Source organism: Mixophyes fleayi, chromosome 4 (assembly GCF_038048845.1).
Source record: "Mixophyes fleayi isolate aMixFle1 chromosome 4, aMixFle1.hap1, whole genome shotgun sequence".
NCBI classification, from domain to species: domain Eukaryota; kingdom Metazoa; phylum Chordata; class Amphibia; order Anura; family Limnodynastidae; genus Mixophyes; species Mixophyes fleayi.
Window position 1 is genome coordinate 233,205,941 of NC_134405.1, and position 21,728 is coordinate 233,227,668.

A 21,728-nucleotide genomic window follows, 5' to 3' on the forward strand; every position below is an offset into this window, starting at 1 on the left:
TGAGTGACATCAATAATATATGAGAATTCAAAGGGTACAGATAATATACATTTAAGATTACCATTAACCAAACTTTTTAACCAATCACTGCTATCAGTCTTGTTTAAGATGATTGGAAAATAGTAAATTTAATGTAAGAGTTAGTCAAACATTTAAGCATCTAAAAGGATGATATTCTACCCATGTCTTTTCATTCATTCCATTTTCTTAAGAATTAAAATGAAATACTACTGCACATCTAGTCCTGGAATTTAATCCTGGCATGTTTCCCATAGAAAGTAAATGTTGACTATGCAAGACATTTGATTCCTGTCTGTGCTGTGGAGTATGGAAAAATATCCTACTTCTACCCTCAACATACTGATGAACTCCCACTCCTTGTGTTCTCTCTCTCAGAAGACAGCTACTGTGACATCTCCATTCCTCCATGAAACACTCCATCTGTCTCACAGTAAACTATAGGTACAAATACTTATCTACTCCCATGCAGAAGCAACAGGAACCTGACTATTTGTTCCTTGTTTACTTCTGCTAAACTTGTCAGCGAGCAGCAGTGTTCCTGTTAATTACAATACAGCAACAGGAGAGCAAGAACAAGACTTTAAATAGAACCACCACGTTTGTACTATGTTTTCAACCCTGAGTGATACTCTCTTGAAGATATTTTTCCTAACAAACAGCACAGCAAATAAGCAGCAATAATTATGGGTAAGTACAACCTTCCCTTCAATTATAGCGTGAGAAGACTTTCTAATATAACCTGTCTAATTTTAGTATATATTATACTGTGTACTAATATTTTGAATATCGCTTTAGTATTTCAAAGCTTTTGCAACAGAGAAATCATGTTATATAATAATATAGTGCTATGTAGTGTATCAAATGGAAAAGGGTGCATTCTAATTTGTGCTGAAATGCTATGATGTGAAAAAACACAAGGGGTAATTTAAAATGCGATTAGAAGGTGCAGTAAGATTTAATATTAGCATGTCATTATATGCAAGTGGCTAGTATTTTTTTCATATACTCCATTGTCTGTAGAAGAAATATTGTCATCTGCTATGGTTTGAAGATGTATCTCTTGTAAGTTATATTGGAAATTCCATTGTTGTAAAATGCATATACCTTTTTAATGAACAAGATAACATGTGATCAATTCATTACATTTGATTTGATTGTGGCACAATAAGTAAGGTTCAGTCTATTTTGTAATTACTTTATTTCAATTTTAAAGGCAATCTTGCCTAAGAACACATTCATTTGTGTTATTTTTCGGAATAAATGCATATTTGAAAATCAAATTACTTATTTCCCCACTGTTTATTATGGTTATACTACTTTCTGCACCTTTGACTTGGGGGCAAGTTTCAGTTCATGGAGTATTTCTATAGCTTTCTAAAATGTACATTTACCATTATTTTGAAAGAAAATTGTGTCACCCATGTAACATGAATTTTGCCTTATTCATGAAAGCTACGTTCCTTGCTATTTATTATATATGCCAAATACAGAAGTATGATTCCAGGGGGTAAATGTATCAAGCTGAGAGTTTTTCGGCAGGTTTGAAAAACCAATCAGATTTTATCTATCATTTATTTAGTACATTTTACAAAATGACAGCTAGAATCTGATTGGTTGCTATAGGCAACATCTCCACTTTTCAAACCCGCAAGAAAACTCTCAGCTTGATACATTTACCCCCAGGTCTCTATGCATAAGATGATCTACAAATATACTGTATGCAGGGGAGGGCTGGCAACTTTTAGCCCGAAGGGCAACACATTCGACTCAGCAATCTATTATTAATTTTTTAAAGGAAAAAAATGCAGGTGGCCGAGTGACCCAGCCTAAGGTAGCCCACTATGGGACTGGCCTGGGGGGCAGATGCCGACCTGCCCCCAGCCAACTCCCTACTGTATGTATTTAGCCTCCGGTTGACCTCATTTAGGAATCAACATGGTCTGTCCAGCGCACATAAAGCTGCACACTTACTTTCTTCCCACAACAGATGACTCTGCAAACTAGATGTGAATCTACGTGTGTGTGGAGATGCTGAAAAGTCTGAAGATTGGTTGCATAATAAGCCTAGTTCTGAGGGCTGCGATCTATGGGTTCCCTACAGTGAAGCTCATCAATTGTTTGCAGGGGTCGGCAGTGAATTGAAGTGGGTTCCAATTGCAATCCACCCTCAGATTTAGCAAGCACCAATCACTAGCAGTATAGTGCATTTCCATTTGGGACAATATTTTATACATTCAATTCAACTTTCACATTTGTCTTCTAAAATACCACTGAATTGAGTCTTACTTATGTCTTAATTCATGAAAATGAGAGGATATCATAACTGTTTTTATTACATGTGTTAACTATCATATATTTGAATGATTTATTACATTGGTAAAATGTCCCCCAAATATTTTCATTCCCATATAAAGTGTGCTTATTTGATGCAAAAGGTCCATTAAAGGGATAGGTCAGCTACAATCCCCAACAACTTCAAGCAACTTTAAATATCAAGTAAATTTGCTGGACAAAAGCAGACAAAATCTATGTTCCCCCTATAAATCCAGAAATTCCCCACTAAATGTGCTCTCTCCACCCATTGAAGCTCATTTAAGCAGCTCATGCATTCAGCAAGGAATGCCCGATTATGCACAAGTCAGAGGTGTTTATTCCCAAGAAATACAGGTCTGGTACCCTGCAGGAATTAAACTGGACCTAAATTCAGATACACAGAAGGTGAGGTCAATATCAGACCAGGTTCAGCAAAAGTCTGGCAGATACAGCAACAAAACAGTATCAATGCGAATAGTCCACATCCAAAGTCAACGTCAGGGCTGCCAGTTAGGCAAGACCAAAATTCAGACAGGGTCAAAACACCATAAGAATCATGACTAACAGAGCACCCAAGAACCTCATAGAACCTATCATGGACATTATATGTGTCCTGGACTTATAAAGGCATATAGCACCTGTACCCAGATTGGCAGCTGGAGCATCTGCATGGCTGGTCATGGGTAATTGGCAGCACTGAATCCAGAATCTGGCGAGTGATGGGCTGTGTTCGCAATAATGAGAAATTACAAATGCAAAATATAATACAGGTACGTTCAAGTTATAGCTCACATTCATTTTAATCCTGTATTGGAACCATTATATACACCCACAAAATACAGTACAATATAAAAAATACATACTGCATAACAATAATGCCATTCTGGCCCAACATACATTATTCAGAAGCCATAGAAAGCAAAATGCTGGGATGGTCTCTATGTGCATTGTGGGCATACTGCATGTGATTTGTAATTGTGGTCAATGTCTCTCTGCCATAACATTGACCACTGAGTGAAAATCTATTGAGACAGATGTAATTGTACCTATTTGAGACCAGGCCTGTAGTTCTAATACTGTTTTTTACAGCTAACACCTGAGTGCACCTTCCTGAATTGATTTCTGTGTATTGACTCTGTCTGTTTGCAGTCCTCCCTGACCCTTGCTTTGGACTTTTGGATTCTGATTTTGTATCTCACAACCCAATTTTTTATGATGTTTGCTTTTGACTTTACTACAATTCTAGATAATGATTCTGTTACTATCTCAGACCATCAATGAGGTGTGGCGTTTTTGAAAGTGGGCATGGCTTCACACAAATGTGGGTGTGGTTTTGGAGAGCTGGTAATTATTTGGATGAATTGAGCTCACTTTGTCTTGATTTTGCTTTTTACAATATTGGGAGGTACGCTATAATCAGGCTCAGGAAAAATAGAGGGTTGCAGGAACGCCGAAGCTCAATCACATCATTGCACATATGTTGGCTTGTGTCCTGGCACATACTGCAGTGAACAAAAATATGTACATAGATTAGTTTCCGAGCGCTGCATGAGCACAAATAGACAATGTGAAATGACAGGCAACTGTGCCACTGCTGCAACACAAGTGACTGTGTGACAGCTGCAATTCATTAGATGCCTTTTGTGTAAAGACTAATTACTAGTAGCGTGCCACCGTCATAGTAGATCTGGCTCAAGAAATAATAGCAATTGAGAAAACAAAGTGCTATATACAAAGGAGCACTACACATAGCTTTAGTAGCTAAGGGAAACCGATCTAGCATTGTTACAATGTTATTGTTAATATAACTGAACATACGGAAAATATAAATGTATATTTGAGAATGTTGCAAAATTATTTTCCCTATAACAAACATCAGCTATTGACTAGCACTTACCATCATAATTTCCATGCAACAAGTTCCTGCTTTGCATGGAATCCCATCCCAACACATAATAGTGTAGTACATTCAATTTACATTTTCTCAGTGGATTTCTCATTTGCCAGAGTACCTACTGGTTAGTAAATGCACTGGTGAGAAACAGACAGCCTTTGGCACATTCATTAATCAGATGGTGTGTACACTGGTGCCAAGGTCATTACTCTGGCATATCAAACCACCACCATCTGTCATAACATGAAAGTATCCTTTAGCTACAAAACAAGTGTGTATAATGAATTATTGTACATAAAGGACTAAAATGAAATGGGAGATGTAAGCTTATGTAAAATACTTCGTAGCATTAGAATGTTTATTTCGTAATCAGTCTTCTAAAGATAAATGTGAATATGAGTAATATAGGTATGAAACAGTTATCAGATAACCCATTATGCAGACCTGGTTGAAAGATGAAGTAAAAAAAGTTAATTATTGCTGAATTATTGACATATACAGAGGTGATAACCAAGTTTTCTCTTGCTACACTTACTATGAAAAGCTCTGCTACACAATTCAATGAGGAGGGGAAAGCCATGGGATGTGTGGGAAAATAGGGACATTTTAATCTTTGTTTAGTATATTTTAGGTCTGATCCTCCAAATTATTGAAGAAACCATCCTTTAGAAAACCTTAAGTCCCAAACACATCCCGTGCCTGTAGATCAAATGGAAACATTCTTGCTTAGTTTCTAAACAATTCTAAGCTAAAATACATGCAGGGTTAATGCTATTATTTTGTTCTGATTTCATTTTTCCAGTCACGTATTTGGGGTTTAGATTACTATGATTTTTGTTTCTTATGCAACATCCCTCTTTTGGCATTGCTAAACTAAACAACAAATATAATTCTCCCATTATAGCACGAGTGGTTTAATAGCTACATAATAAAGTGTCCTTATTTTTGTTGACAAGCGAGGTCAAAGGAAGGTAGAAATAGATTTCACTCCTTTTACAACATGCCTAATCCATACCAGAAAGTGTCAAACATAACTCTATATTTCATGCTTGTCATAAACTTTGTTATAATTATACCTACTGCTTCATTACTCTCTTACTCCATATTATACCACTTTCATACTGCCGCCCTGGCAATATCCTGGTTTTAGGAACCAGGATATTGCCAGGTGACAGTGCAGGACCCCGGCAAATACTCGGGTAGACCGTGTTCACACTGAACATGGGTCTGCCCGGGTCTCCCTGGCAACATCACAAAAGAAGCTTTGATTGGCTCCTCTTGTGATGTTTTTTTTTGTTTATTGTTTTTTAATTTTACAATAGCTTTCGGTGAGAACCGGGTTCAAAAACACTGGAGGCTAACCGGGTCGGACCCGGGAATAACCCTCCAAAAGACCCGGGTCTAATTCTCGGGTCATCCGACCTGAGAATTAGACCTGGACCCGCTCACACTGAGCCTCCACCTGGGTTGTCTGGGCTTCCCCGGCAATATTTTATTTTACTTAAAAGGTTTTTGATTGAGAACATGAAACAAGTAAAGCAGTGATTACTGGTTACTATAACCCGGGTTTTTGAGGCAGTGTGAATGGGGTTTTAATTACCTCAACTGGAGATTACACAACATTTGAGTAACTGAGGACTGAATTCAAAATACCTGACTATTCTATAGTTACCTACAGCTGCACCATGCTCTAGGAGTCCACTATGGCAGCAATGGACCCCTACTCTGTAACAATCCATTTAAAACTATTATTATTTCATGGGCTCATGAAAGGCACTTTCAACTCTATACTCCTCTGTATTGCCTCATATAGCATTTGAAGGTCTGACAAACTTAACAAGCAAATGGGAAGATGACCTTGGTCTAGTATCAGAAGAGGAGTGTCATTTTATGCTGGGGCATACCAAAGATGCCATATTAGCTGTTAAATTCCATAAAAATGTATTTGTATCTTCACAGACTGTACAACCCACACACTGCATAAAATGGTTATAGTTATCGTCCAAAATGTGGGGATGAAATAGAATAATTTTGGCACCTGCTATGGGAATGCCCTGAAATACAGACATTCTGGGTGTCTGTATATGCAGAAGAGGTGTGGGCACACCCCAGAAAAGCAAAAGAATATACATATTTGAATTTATTCTAAAAAATAGTCTTGGCAAGTTTGTTTTTCATTATGTATTTCATTTGCTTACAGTATCTAAGGTTATCACTGCAAGGACATGGATGGCAAGATAGTATTTACTTTAGTAAATGGGTGGCCTTGGTTAATGACACTGTGGTTCTGCAGTCCACGGAGGAAGTAGATGGGTGAGGATCTCATGGGGTGCCTAGTAATTGCCTGTTATCCACTGTAAAGCGCATATATATTCAATGTGGTTTAATGATGACTGATTAACTTGAAGAACACTCTGACAACTTGTTTTGGTGTATCAGTATATTGCTGTACATATCAAGTGACACTTGTCCATGGGTGTACCATGCACTTGACTTGTTAGCCATCTTAATTATTCACTAACCCCACAGAGAACCTTGTATAGACCACAAGGTGCAGATTTCATAGCTTCCTTTATTTCTTCACGAAAAAGAGAATTGGCAGCCATGAGTATAATCCAAACTGTTTACTATTCCTGTCATAAATCTGAATAATCTTATTCCTAGATGTTTAATATAAAGCCAATCTATACATCATAGCCTGTTCTCAAGCATGTATAGCCAGTTTAATTGTTAAAGGTTATGTATAATCTGATTGCATCTTATTGTATCTTGTGATTGTTCCTTTTGGGGGTTCTCCCCCCCCCTTGTTTTTGCTATGTATAAAATGTTTTAATTAAAAGACATAATTAAAAAAAATGTTGATTTGATTGACTAAAGGTTGCTCTAACTCTTCCCACTTCACCACAGGGTACACACATGTGAGCAGAAGAAGAATGAATACAGTAGGTGCTATGACCCTATTTGAAGACAACAAAAAGTATACCTACTCACTTAAAATTGCCTAATTTGTTATGGGCTCAAGTATCATTTTTAGAATTAATTTAACATAACATAACACAATTCTGTAAATTTCACAATGGATCAAACAATAAATATTGTTTCAAATGATCCTCCAGATTCCCTCTAATCCTTAATAATGAGCATCACTTAAATTGGTAGCAATCCATATTCATACACATTGTTTACGATACTAAAAATCTATTTCGCAACGTTGTACTTGTAACATATATTTTGAGATATGTGGCTCATTTGGGCAGGGGCATCTTAACTTTTTATGTAATCAGTATTCGAAGTGAGGGTGTATAAAGTGGTATGCCATACCACCAATTCTTTCACTGCAGAACTATCAAATTCCATTTACTTACATTTTCTATGCCGCCAGTTCTAAATGTCCATACCGCCAGTTCTAAATGTCCATACCGCCACATCTAAATGTTCATACAGCCACTTCTAAATGTCCATACAGCCACTTCAAAATGTCCATACAGCCACTTCTAAATCTCCATACAGCCACTTCTAAATGTCCATACAGCCACTTCTAAATCTCCATACAGCCACTTCTAAATGTCCATTCCGCCACTTCTAAATGTCCATACCACCACATCTAAATGTCCATACCGCCACTTCTAATTGTCCATACAGCCACTTCTAAATGTCCATACCGCCACTTCTAATTGTCCATACAGCCACTTCTAAATGTCCATACCGCCACTTCTAAATATCCATACCGCCACATCTAAATGTCCATACAGCCACTTCTAAATGTCCATTCAGCCACTTCTAAATGTCCATACCACCACTTCTAATTGTCCATACCGCCACAACTAAATGTCCATACAGCCACTTCTAAATGTCCATTCAGCCACTTCTAAATGTCCATACCGCCACATCTAAATGTCCATACAGCCACATCTAAATGTCCATACAGCCACTTCTAAATGTCCATACCGCCACTTCTAATTGTCCATACAGCCAGCTCTAAATGTCCATACTGCCACTTCTAAATGTCCATACCGCCACATCTAAATGTTCATACAGCCACTTCTAAATGTCCATACAGCCACTTCAAAATGTCCATACAGCCACTTCTAAATGTCCATACAGCCACTTCTAAATGTCCATTCAGCCACTTCTAAATGTCCATACAGCCACTTCTAAATGTCCATACCGCCACTTCTAATTGTCCATACAGCCACTTCTAAATGTCCATACAGCCACTTCTAAATGTCCATACAGCCACTTCTAAATGTCCATACCGCCACTTCTAATTTTCCATACAGCCACTTCTAAATGTCCATACCGCCACTTCTAAATATCCATACCGCCACATCTAAATGTCCATACAGCCACTTCTAAATGTCCATTCAGCCACTTCTAAATGTCCATACCGCCACTTCTAATTGTCCATACCGCCACTTCTAAATGTCCATACCGCCACTTCTAAATGTCCATACCGCCACAACTAAATGTCCATACAGCCACTTCTAAATGTCCATTCAGCCACTTCTAAATGTCCATACCGCCACTTCTAATTGTCCATACAGTCACTTCTAAATGTCCATACCGCCACTTCTAAATGTCCATACAGCCACTTCTAAATATCCCTACAGTCAATTCTAAATCTCCATACCGCCACTTCTAAATAGAGATGTTCACTGACCCCCGTGTTTTGGTTTTGCATTTGGTTTTGGATGTGGATTAACTTCGTGTTTTGATTTTGGCAAAATTGCCCCTGCGTGTTTTGGTTTTGGGTTTGGATCCCTATTTTTTTCTAAAATCCCTAAAATCACGTAATTTTGCTTTTTTCCCCCTACACTATTATTAACCTCAATAACACTAATTTCAAGTAATTTGCAGTCAATTTTGACCATCTCACAGGTCACAATATTATTTTCATACACTTTCAAACAAAGACTGCAGCAACCTGGCTGGATGCTAAGCGACAGAGCAATTACTCAAACACACGGCAGTTCATAGCACATCTAGGAAACATTGCCACACAGCAGTGGCAGAAAAGAAAAGTGGTGCAAGATGGAATTGTCCTTGGATCATGAAATCAGTTATGGTTCATTTGATTGCTCCACCCATTCCTTGGATAACTGTGGTAATTCTACAGCTAATACATGGCGACGAGCGCTGACCCTCCCCCCGGGATGCGTGCTTTTATCAGACCCAGACCAATCCAGGGTGCCAGACAATGCACTAAAAAGAGCCATTGTAATTCACAGCAAAAAGCAAGTTCATCACTGAGCTTTGAATCAGCCCCAATTCCCCAAAAATTATAATATAGTTAGGTACCTATGACGTAAAGTGCAGATTACAAACACTTTGTGCAATACTGATGAAACAGCAGCAAAGTGGAAGGTAATACATATACACGTCTATTTAGACATTCTTGCTTACATTACTGTGCCTTTACAAATACTACAAATGGCTAGACAACTGTTGTCAGGTTTTGGGTAAAAATAATTCCACACATAAGAGGTGGATTTTTTGGTTTTATGCCCAGGCATGACAATGGCCTTCTTCTTATCACATGCAAGAACTACTTCCACTGGGGCAGGACTTACACAAACAACATCATCCTCATCAACATCCTCATTAGCGCCCACGTCAGCTACACAAATATCCCCCTCATCCTGTTGCAATTCCAAAGTGGCATCCTCAATTTGTGTATCACCGGCTACACTTGGGCTGTTCATGCACACATCTGCAGAAATGCTGAAAGGGGCCTTCTTTATGGGTACACTATCAGACAGGTCAGGCTTAGACATAGCACACGTGGATAGACTCTCCTCAGGGATTTGTGTCATTTCTGAATTTGAACATACATTTTCCTCTAATGCCTGTTTTCTTCCAGCTCGGCTTTTACACGTAAAAGTATTTGAACACCACTTTTGGAGTCTGAATGACAAGGTCTTGCTTGGTCATGACTGACCTTACAAGAAGTGACAGTGCCTCAGTGACAGTTGCAGAACTAGTACTCATAGAGAAAGGCGAAGGCTTCATTCTTTCCTTGCCACTGCGTGTGTAGAATGTCATGTTGGCAATTTTATTTTTTTCTGTAGATAACTTTGCCTGGATTACAGGTCTTTTTTTCTTGACCAAGGTAAAAGGTGTTTTTTTACATTTTTGTTTCCCTGACTTAAAAACACTATGAACTTTAACATAGGCTTTAGCAGATGATGTAGAGGGATTACTATCATCATGACTGGTGCCAGCAGCTGCTTGGTGCTCCTGGTCTTCTATGTACTGCTGTGAATCCATTTTGATAACACAGTACAATGTGACTGCAGATTTAGAACAACACTACCAACCCTATTATTTCTATTTCAGCAATGACAATTAGCAATGGAGCTCTCCTCTTTGTGTTTTATCTATATAACAGAGCACAATGTGACTGCAGATTTAGAAGACCGGGCCTGCCAGCCCTATTATTTCTATTTCAGCAATGACAACTTGATGGACTGGTGTCTTTTGTCAACCTCATCAACTATGTTACTATGTTACAATTAGCAATGGAGCTCTCCTCTTTGTGTTTTACTTATATAACACAGTACAATGTGATTGCAGATTTAGAAGACCAAGCCTGCCAGACCTATTATTTGTATTTCAGCAATGACAAGTAGCAATGGAGCTCTCCTCTTTGTATGTTACCTATATAACACAGTACAATGTGACTGCAGATTTAGAAAACCAAGCCTGCCAGACCTATTATTTGTATTTCACGGCGATCCAGCGCCATTTCACAGAGGGACACACAAGGGGTAACACAGTTCTTGGCAGTCTCTAGTGCAGTTGGACAGCGTCATAGGTAGAACAGAAAGAGGAGGGGTAGCAGTGTTCTTCAAAGTCTCCAGCGACATTCAGGAAAGCTCCATTGCTCCACTGCTTATTGTCATAGCTGAAATAAACATAACAGGTCTGGCAGGCTTGGTCTTCTAAATCTGCAGTCACATTGTGCTGTGTTATATAAGTAAAACACTAAGAGGAGAGCTCCATTGCTAATTGTCATTGATGAAATACAAATAATAGGTCTGGCAGGCTTGGTCTTCTAAATCTGCAGTCACATTGTACTGTGTTATATAAGTAAAACACAAAGAGGAGAGCTCCATTGCTAATTGTCATTGCTGAAATACAAATAATAGGTCTGGCAGGCTTGGTCTTCTAAATCTGCAGTCACATTGTACTGTGTTATATAAGTAAAACACAAAGAGGAGAGCTCCATTGCTAATTGTCATTGCTGAAATACAAATAATAGGTCTGGCAGCCCTATGGGCTGCGAACGAAAATCCACGTTATTGCGGTACCGCGGATTAGGTTCGCGGCCGTTCCGGCGCGATCCCGCGAATCGGGATCGGAATTGAATATGCCCCTTTCTGTATAAAGTTGGTATTGTACAGGGCTAAAAGGTAGAACAGTTCATGGTTCCTCAGGTTAATGTACCTCTGGTGTTAAAAGCAGCACATACACATGTCTGTGGGGGACACTGGGGGAGGATAAAACACGGGAACGAGTTCTGCTCAGATTTTGCTTGCCCTGTTTACACATGGTAGTGAAAAGATATTGTCATTCATGTCCCATTTGTCAGAGAACCTGTCCCAAACCCATACCAATACCGATAATACAAGTCCCCTTTGAATGGATGGCTATGGTTCTTGTGGTGTCACTGGAGATATCATCATCATCAGCTACTTAAATAGTGACACTAATTCCGCAGTGCTGTACAGAGAACTAGCTCACATCAGGCCCTGCCTGCCCCATTGGAGCTTACAGTCTAAATTCGCTAACATACACACATACACATACACACACACACACACACACACACACATTAAGGTCAGTTTAATATTAGCCAATTAACCTACCATTATGTTTTTTGGAGTGTGGAAGGAAACTGGAGTATTCGGAGGAAATCCATGCAAACATGGGGAGAACATACAAACTTCACAGAGATAAAGCCATGGTCGGGAATTGAACTCATGACCCCAGTGCTGTGAGGCAAAGGTGCTAGCCATTAAGCCACCGTGCTGTCCATAAAATGCAAGATACCTGCTCGTGGGCACCAATATATATTAGAAGTGCTTGACTATGCGACCCGAAATTCAGAGACAGTTCCCCTATGGAACATAGCATTCAGTACCATAACTATGGAACTTCTATTGATGTTCACATGTTTGGGAATTCTCGAGGTAATTCCCACTGACCAGGACACCCTGTTCATGTCCAAGCTGGTGAAGGACACATGCTAGTTGTTAGGGTTGATGGCTTTTCACACTTCTGTGTACCATCGACAAATGGACGGCTTAGTGCAGCGCGTTAACCGCTCATTAAAGCCATGGCGCAGGAAAAAAAGATTGGACCACTCTTATGTCATATTTAATGTTTGCCATCTGTGAAGTACCTCAAGCCATAACAGGGTTTAGCTTCTTTGAGTTATTGTACGGGAGACCGACACTAGACAGTGGCCGGTGTCTAGGGAGCTGGTCTTGGTTATTCTAGCGTTAGGGTCACAAGGAAAGTGTGTGTAAACTTTATGTTATGAATTACTTTGCCATCCTGACAATAAAAAGCAAAGTAAAAGAAAGAAGGTGTCCATGTGTGCATCACCTGAAATGTGGCAGTGTCGCAATACTTAACTTGTTTTTGTGAAAGTGGAACTGGTAGCCCAAGTCCAGGCTTCCATTTCCAAAGTGCATGTTACGGAAGCGCATATTCTACCACGCTGGCCTAGTGAAGTGTTAAGTTCAGCTTCACCACTGTCAGCCACTATTGCCGGTCAGTTGGGTATCATTAAGCAACTGTGTATTACTAAGCAACTGAAATTTTAATGGTAAAATGTGACGATAATAGGTCTTCTATTGCTGCGATAAACAGAATTTTATCGCTGCACATTGATAAATAGGGGCCTAAGTCAGATGACTGAACATTCACTGAGAGTACATTGAGCTGGCCAATACACTGTACAATGTCAGCAAATATGGTAAAATTGGCCAGTCAAATCACAATGTGTGTGTCCAGTTTGTATGGGCTACCATGAGGGATAAATATATATCCTACAAACTGGTAATATAGTGGTGATATATATTCCATGTATAACAAACTTTGATGTATTACATTCACAGAAGCAACAGGTTCCTATGACTGTTTTACTTATCTGGTGTCTAAAAGGATGCATTATGTGGCTTAATTGAAGTGATCTATTGTCAAGTCACGCAAATTCCCTGGTTTTCGGTTTCAAAATTATGGTAGTACTAAATATACTATTGACAAATATAACCTCAGCAGACTGCCGTAGGCCATTTTCACACACACTAATCCCTCAGTTTATACACTGTATTTTTCCAGTAGATGAATATCGCCCTGTGACCACTAGTCATTGATGCAAGTTTTGTTCAGTTTTATTAATCTGAAACAATAGTAATTACCAGCAACTTCTGCAATCCAATGACTGATAGAGGTGAGTAGAATAAGCTTCCACATACTAAAACAAATGACGGCTCCAGCGTGCTAGCTGACATGCCAGAAAAAAAATAATTATAGCAAAATTAAAAAATGTTATATATTCAAAAACATCTCACCCATGCAGAGTATATTTTTCACACACTTGTTACTAAGGTACTTTGGATTAACTGATGATTTCTGAGGAATAATACCTGTTTTATGTGGAGTATTAATACAAATTGTGTAGAAAAAAACTGCTCCCACTGCCCTGGACCCCTCTCTCTACTCCACGTTTCGTGCATGACTTCCACATCGAGCACCAATCACAGCGCCAGACTCCTGTCACCAAGCGGCCACAAAACCGACAACAGCTTGTTAATTCACGTTTGTCGTGCCCGCCCTTGTCTATATGGAAACTTCTATACCAAGACTTTATTCGTTACGTCTCTTCCTCTGGATGGTAAGATCTGTTTAACCTGTACATCGGTTTTTTTTTTGTTTTTTTTTTTAAAGAAACACCCTCCCACACGTCTTCTCTGTGTGTTTATGGAAGTGAATAGAGTGTCAGTTCGCTGCTTAGCAACGCCCCAGCCGCTTGCGAGCTGTTGGTCACCTGGAGACGCGGCTCCTCCTCCTTCCCACCAGACCGGGTGACCGCCGCCCGGCGCAGCATCAGACAGGCTAGCCCGGGCTTGTCATCATTCCCTCCGGTCCTGCCCGGTACACGGTCTGTGTGTCGGTGAGACCAGTGGGTGGGCTCACAGTACGGTGGGTGGGGTCTGTGTCCCAGCCTGCTTCCCCCGACAACGACCCCTTGGGAGTTCGCCTGGGAGCGGAGGAGGCAGCGGGTATGCCTGCTGTGTGAGAGTGACGAGCCTGGGGATGCCGGGGCGCTGCCGCTCTGATCGGGGAGCAGAGGTAGTGGAGACGGTGGGGGATCTACAGCCCGAATCCGGAGATCAGGTCACTACTCCCCGCTGGCCTCTCCCTGCTCAGCCGCCATGTTAACGAGGAAACCCTGTGCGGCTGGCACGGTACACCCGGCCGGTAAGAGCAGAGCCCGGAGAGGAGGGTGCACGGTGGTGATATCACTGCCATGTGTGTGAGGGATCTATTTGTCCTCCTCGGAGACACGTTGTTCCCAGTTGCAGGAGCCAGATGTCCGTGGGGCTCCTGACTTGTGTCTTCCTCTGCTGCTGGTACATACAGCCTCTGACATGTTGGTAACGTGCTCCAGGCCTCCCACACATTACCAGGGTTAAGTTCCGTCCCCCATCTTTGTTCTGTCATTTCTCTAACTGTCCCTGAAAGACTGCTGGCAGCCTGTGTATGGGTGTACTAGACTGGACACTCACAATCCCTGTAATTGAGGGAAATGAATCATTGAAAGCCTGTCAGGGGTGGGGGGTTCAGTGGATGAGGCAGACCGAGACAGCATACTTGCAAATAAAATGCTGTCTGACTTGGAAATCCTGTTTGCTTAATCTTCCATTGGCATTTAGTGGTTGGCTAATCTTGGATCATGGGTTTATCCTGATAATGGCATCTTTTACATTGCAGATTGTTTAGTCTGAGCTCTCTGACTGGACTACCATGACCATCTATGGCTAATGTGTCTATTCTCTTGAACCCTGTATACTTACTGCTTTCACTACAAAAGCCAGTGTTACAGAATGAAGCAGATTGATTAGATTGTGGATAGTGTGTGTCCAAGACACATATTCAATTATTATTGAAATATGGTTTATGTCTCTTGTGCTTTAGGCAGAGGGAGTGAAGGTACTAGTCAATTGCAGCCATCTCCGGCGTTACCAGGATCTACAGCCGGGACAGGACCACCATCACCTGTATCGTTGCCACCCCTCAGAACCAGCAACCCAGGGCACACGGTAAAATTATGAATGTGTTTGTTTTCTGTCACATTCCCCAAACATTTGTGTCTTAACAGTCTCCTTGTCTTCCAAATTTAGCCAAGTGATTGGTATTAATAGAAATAAATGTGCAAGGTACAGTCAGGGTGACAGCCAAGCACCATTTTAGTCTCTATTTCATATCAGTGGAGCAGTGCTGGGGAAGGCTAACAGGGTTGTTTTCGTATGGTTAATCATTTTGTTTGTCATTTTCTTAGGAAAAAAAATAAATATTAATATAAATGTTTATTTGTCAGGTATGTTCTCCTGTTTTAACATGTTTATATTGTGAGAATCTGTCTGCATTAGAGAGCATGTTATTGCATTTAACTTTCAATGCTAATGTAATAACCACATTACTAACATATTATTTCTATTCTACTCTTATACATGCATATTTGTTATTTTCTTTACATAGTTGATTCATGTATATGCAGCTCTCGACACCTGTTAAGTAATACATACCAGAATGTTTTCGTTACAGAAGAAGCACAGTCTCTCCAATGCAGTTATGTATAGAACTGTGTAATCTTGCATGAACCCTTTTTAAAACCAGACACATTAATACCAAATGTTCTTTTATACGTACAATTTCTCCTGTTTTGCTCATGAGAGAAAGGAGAGTTTAGTTATTCCTGTGCTAGTTTAGGTGCAGTCTATGTTATGGCTGCTCTACACAAACAGCTTGTTTCTAGTTTTTAGTGTATAACAGCTGCTGAATGCATGGTGTATTGAAAGGGCAGGTGGCTGACAGCTACTCAATATTGTAATATTTCCAGATATGTTCTTGTAGAGAACAATGTTGATACCTGTCTCTAATGCTATATTTGTATTAGTCTTTGTGCTAATGAGAATTTTTTTAGTTACTTACGTTTTTCATAAGTCATGCAATTACCCTTTTGTTGTGGGGAGTTTTTCCTACCGCCTCTTGCAGTTTCCCATTTCTAAAGGCAGAGCTAAGTTTTAGATTTTTAATGGCTTCCTTTGTATTCAGTTATATTTTATTGTTCACCTTGTTACTTGTCAACACGTCTTCACCATTTGTTACTTCGGAAGAGTGTTTTTTTTGTTGTAACAAAAAACGAAGAACACCATTAACCCAAAGTGCTGGCTTAAATGTAAACAACATAGAGGTGCTTTCCCATTTCTGTTTATCTCTTATTCATATATTGGATGGTTTCGAAACATCTTAATACCGTTCAATGTTCTTAATTTTTGTTCATCTTATTTTACATCTCTCTCTTTCAGATTGGGTGCAATAAGCACACTATGAATGAACATGTGCTCATTGGCAGCCATGGTCAGATTCAGGTGCAGCAGCTGTATGAGGAGAACAGCAACAAAAGAACTGTCCTGACCACACAGCCAAACGGGCTGACCACTGTTGGTAAAACTGGATTACCCGTTGTTTCGGACAGACAGCTAGAAAGCACACACCGGAGACAAGGAAGTTCTAGCTCTTTGAAATCTGCAGATGGGACAACTAAATCAAAGTCATCTTCGCTATCCCCAGAACAAGCAATGAAGCAATACATGCAAAAACTGACTGGTTTTGAGCACCATGAAATTTTCAATTATCCTGAAATATTTTTTTTGGGTCCCAATGCAAAGAAACGCCAAGGTGTGATCGGTGGCTCAAATAATGGTGGCTACGATGATGACCAGGGCTCATATGTGCAAGTTCCGCATGATCACATTGCATACCGTTATGAAGTTCTCAAGGTTATTGGGAAAGGAAGTTTTGGCCAAGTCGTGAAGGCCTATGACCACAAGCTCCATCAGCATGTGGCTTTAAAAATGGTTAGAAATGAAAAACGTTTTCATCGACAAGCTGCAGAAGAAATACGAATTCTAGAGCACCTAAAAAAGCAGGACAAAGATAACACCATGAATGTCATCCACATGTTGGAGAACTTTACATTCCGCAATCATATCTGCATGACGTTTGAGTTGCTGAGCATGAACCTCTATGAACTGATAAAGAAGAACAAGTTTCAGGGCTTCAGCCTGCCTTTAGTCCGCAAATTTGCGCACTCAATTTTACAGTGCTTGGATGCTTTGCACAAAAACAGAATAATCCACTGTGACCTCAAGCCGGAGAATATTTTATTAAAGCAACAGGGTAGAAGTGGCATAAAAGTCATTGATTTTGGTTCCAGCTGTTATGAGCATCAGCGTGTTTACACGTATATACAGTCACGCTTTTATCGAGCTCCAGAGGTAATTCTTGGTGTTCGCTATGGTATGCCGATTGACATGTGGAGCTTGGGTTGTATTCTAGCAGAACTATTGACTGGCTATCCACTCTTACCTGGAGAAGATGAAGGTGATCAATTAGCATGTATGATTGAGTTATTGGGGATGCCATCCCAAAAGCTACTTGATTCTTCAAAACGAGGCAAGAATTTTATCAGCTCTAAAGGCTATCCTCGTTATTGCACTGTTACAACCCTGTCGGATGGATCTGTGGTACTGAATGGTGGTCGTTCTAGAAGAGGAAAATTACGAGGTCCCCCTGGGAGTAGGGACTGGGTAACTGCTTTGAAAGGCTGTGATGATCCCCTGTTTCTTGATTTTCTGACACAATGTTTAGAATGGGATCCTACTCTGCGCATGACACCCAGCCAAGCTTTACGACATCCTTGGCTACGTAGACGTTTGCCAAAGCCTCCGACTGGGGAAAAGACTTCATCCAAAAGCTCTGGTGCTATAACATCCATTTCTAAGTTACCTCCCACATCAGGCTCAGCTGTAAAACTAAGAACCAATTTGTCCCAAATGACTGACGCCAATGGAAATATTCAGCAAAGAACAGTGTTGCCAAAGTTGGTTAGCTGATTTTATGAACATTTTTCTTTCAACACCTTGCTGAGCCTTATGCATACAGCTGAAATTCAGAATATTTTTAATTTTTCTGTTTATAACAACAATTTTATCTGTGCAGCAATTGTGCTTTGTTTTTCTTCTTTTTAGTAAGAATGAAATTTTGTATTTAAACAATGGGGACGATGCTTTAAGGTTTTTATTTTTTATATATTTTATCATTTATAATTGGCTTTGCTTATAAAGTGTCAACATCAGTGGCTGGCCACTGACTATTGCTTGACTGTTAAACATAAGTTATTGGTGACAGACATTTTAGCCACCATTAATTACTTTTAAAAAGTAATGATTTATGTGCTATGGAAAACTGGCTCCAAAGTTTGTTTTTGTTTACTGCACACTGAAGAGTTGCACGTTGTGACTGCATCTTTGCACACACTTAGTATTCATGCATCATTTATTTGGCATTCTTTACAGTATGCCAAACCTATTTTGAGCATGTTAATAACTTGGGAGTATCTACAAAAGTGGACAGGTAGCGGGTACAATTACACACCTAAGTAGTGAAATTCTGGTGTTAAGCTGCGTCATTTAACACCAGAAAAAGCTAAATATTACTTTATTTAGCACACTTAAACAGTGAGAGTACAAAATATGTATATTTGAGATGTAAAAAAAAAATTGATAACTGAAATCACCAAGTTGTGGCCCTGGGTACTCTAAGCAAAACATATTAAAAATGCCTAGATGAAGGATTATTGAAAATAGTAATTTTTAATATAATTTCTAAGGAGTGTCAGAATTTTTAATATTTTAATGCTACCAAGAGCAGTGTTGGACTGTTAACAATTTCTAATAACACTGTAAACACTTACAGACATTTTAACATTTATAGTTTCTAGCGACACTTAAAGCATGGTCCCCTAATGCAGCTAAAACATCCTGCTGTTTTTCCAATTTTTCTTCTAAAAACTGGCACAGTCAAATGTATTTCAACACACGTGTTACAGTGGTTGTAATAATCTTTTCACAGAAAAGTGTTTATACATTGTTCTAGAGCTAAGAACTAAAGTATGAAGAATGTCTATCCTCTAAATATAGAAATGTATTTATTATAGCAGGCAATTCTTACATATTTAACATTCTAAAATATCCACACTGGTAACTTTTTACATTGTGTTTGGTGGAAAATTAAGTTGCTGACCAACATTGATTTGGACAGCATTACAACTATATATTTTAAAATATAAGTTAATGATGAGCCTATTAATATGTTGTATGCTTCCTATGCTCACGGGGCATTGAATGCACTTTGTCATCTATTTTTATTTTTTTTAATAAATCTCTGTAGTTTGTGCCGGAAACCTTTAACCTAGTAAGGGTTAACTACAACGTGAACACACCCTAATGTTTTCTTGAATTACATTTTCTCAGTTTGCTGTTAGATTACAGTGAATTGATATGGAAATCCTCAAACACATACTTGTATTTTCTGACTTTGCAGTTACTCTTTTCACTGAGTCGTTTTGTAATGTTGAGTGTAACTTTATTACTTTAAGGGCTCTGGTGGCTGAGCTGCTGTGTGTTGTCCTGGAAACAATATTGTGTCTCACAGGTTCCTTTGTCAAGGGACATCTTGCCTATTTACAGCAGTACTGGTGGCACAATATGTTGCTGTTTCTTTGGTTGCAGTCTCATTTGGCTTGGTTTCATGCACCCATCGGGGCTTGCCTAACACATAAGTGTATTGCTGTTCAACTGTTTAACAACCACAGTCCTAAATATTAACATTACAGGAATAAATTGTGCCCTTTGTGAACAATGTGCCTTTTTGTTAACGCCATGTTTTGGCTTCATGTTTCACTCTAAATGGGAAGCGATGAAGGCATTTATATTACAGATTAACGCTACTTGTCTTAAAATATCTACCTTGCTTAGAGGCCTTACAAGCAACTATAACAGTGGTATTGTTTTATTGCTGACCAATCACACTGCTGGAAAATACTTCCATGAATTTGAAGGTTTAAGGGAGCTATGGGGGTTAAACAACAGGTACTACATGATTTCCTGGCTACCTGCATTTGTACACCAATACTTTTTTTTTTGTACAATGTTTTGTTATGCTTAGTGGAAACTCATTTTGTATTAATTACCTGAAACTGTTTTAATTTTTGTAGTGCGTTCAATCCCAGGGCATTTGGTAAAAGCCAAAGTGCATTCCTTTTATAATAGCTTGGCTTGGTGAAAACAGCCAGGAACATTTACTAGGTGCAAGGCATTTTGAGCCTCATTTCATGTATGATTTTGGAGTGCATATATTCTTATAATTGGGCTATACGGTAACCAAAAGAGAGAAGTAGAAGACATGTAACCAATCTATTACCTTTTTGTGTTTTTGTTTTTTAATAAGGGCTCCAGCAAAACAATACTTCTCAATAGATTGCAGCATAGCCCAATTACATATTTTATCATAAAGATGATAATGTGAGTCCTTCTCATCTTGAAGCTTTTTACGTCTAGGCAGACATTTTGGTTCTGAAATATTTATATGTGAATGCTCACAAAACCGCTGCAGTTGTCTTGACCAGGCTTCTTAATCCTGTCCTCCTGCATCCCAAACGGTGTGTGTTTTCTGAATCGGGTGAAATAAAAGTCACATGACTCTCTTAGAATGAGTCCGATACTAAATAATACACTCATGCTTTTGATAGGATGTCTGGGAAACATACTCCTTTGGGAATGGAGCTCAAGCTCATGATTAAGAACCACAGGTTTAGCCTGTCTCTTCGCTTCTTGAGCAACATCTTAGACGTAACTGTAATATGCTGCAATTGTGTGTACTGATAATATGTGAAATACTTGGATTGAATGTGGACTTGTGTATATTTTGTGTACATTTTCTGTGAGATGCTGCTGTCTCCACATTACATTGGCTATGTTCTAGTGGACTAGAATCAGTGGCCAGTTTTATAATACTGTATGTATTGTACAGCAAATGACAGAAGTACAAATTTCTAGTGAATATTTGTAAAATTTTATTGTCGTGGCCAGAGATCATTTCAGAATAAAAAAATGTATGTCTCTTTTATGCCTTTATTTATTTGTAATGTCCTAAAGAACCGCTGGGAAAATCCTATATTGAGCAGATCGATGATGGTTTGCATCTATCTCTAACAGGGGTTGACTTATGTAGTAATAAACTATTGTCTCATGGCTAAAAATGAAAAACAGGTTTATTGGTGTTTGCTGCTCAAATCCGATCGGTTATTTCTGGTGTGTCTTGCTGAACATATCTATTGTGCTGACCTGATCTATCTCTCTGT

The 21,728-nt window shown here is 39.3% G+C and overlaps 1 protein-coding gene across 2 annotated transcripts; it reads left to right on the plus strand.

The window, feature by feature from the left end:
* Positions 1 to 395: 395 nt before the first annotated feature.
* On the plus strand, positions 396 to 21,493 carry DYRK2 (dual specificity tyrosine phosphorylation regulated kinase 2). Of its 2 annotated transcripts, none has more exons than XM_075209488.1 (3): positions 396 to 708; positions 15,437 to 15,561; positions 16,831 to 21,493. In XM_075209488.1, the coding sequence occupies exons 1-3, from the start codon at positions 705 to 707 to the stop codon at positions 18,418 to 18,420; spliced, it is 1,719 nt and encodes a 572-aa protein (XP_075065589.1). In that variant the 5' UTR covers positions 396 to 704; the 3' UTR covers positions 18,421 to 21,493. The 2 variants fall into 2 exon arrangements, with proteins under 2 accessions (XP_075065589.1, XP_075065588.1); XM_075209487.1 differs by lacking the exon at positions 396 to 708 and adding an exon at positions 14,227 to 14,719.
* Positions 21,494 to 21,728: the final 235 nt, after the last annotated feature.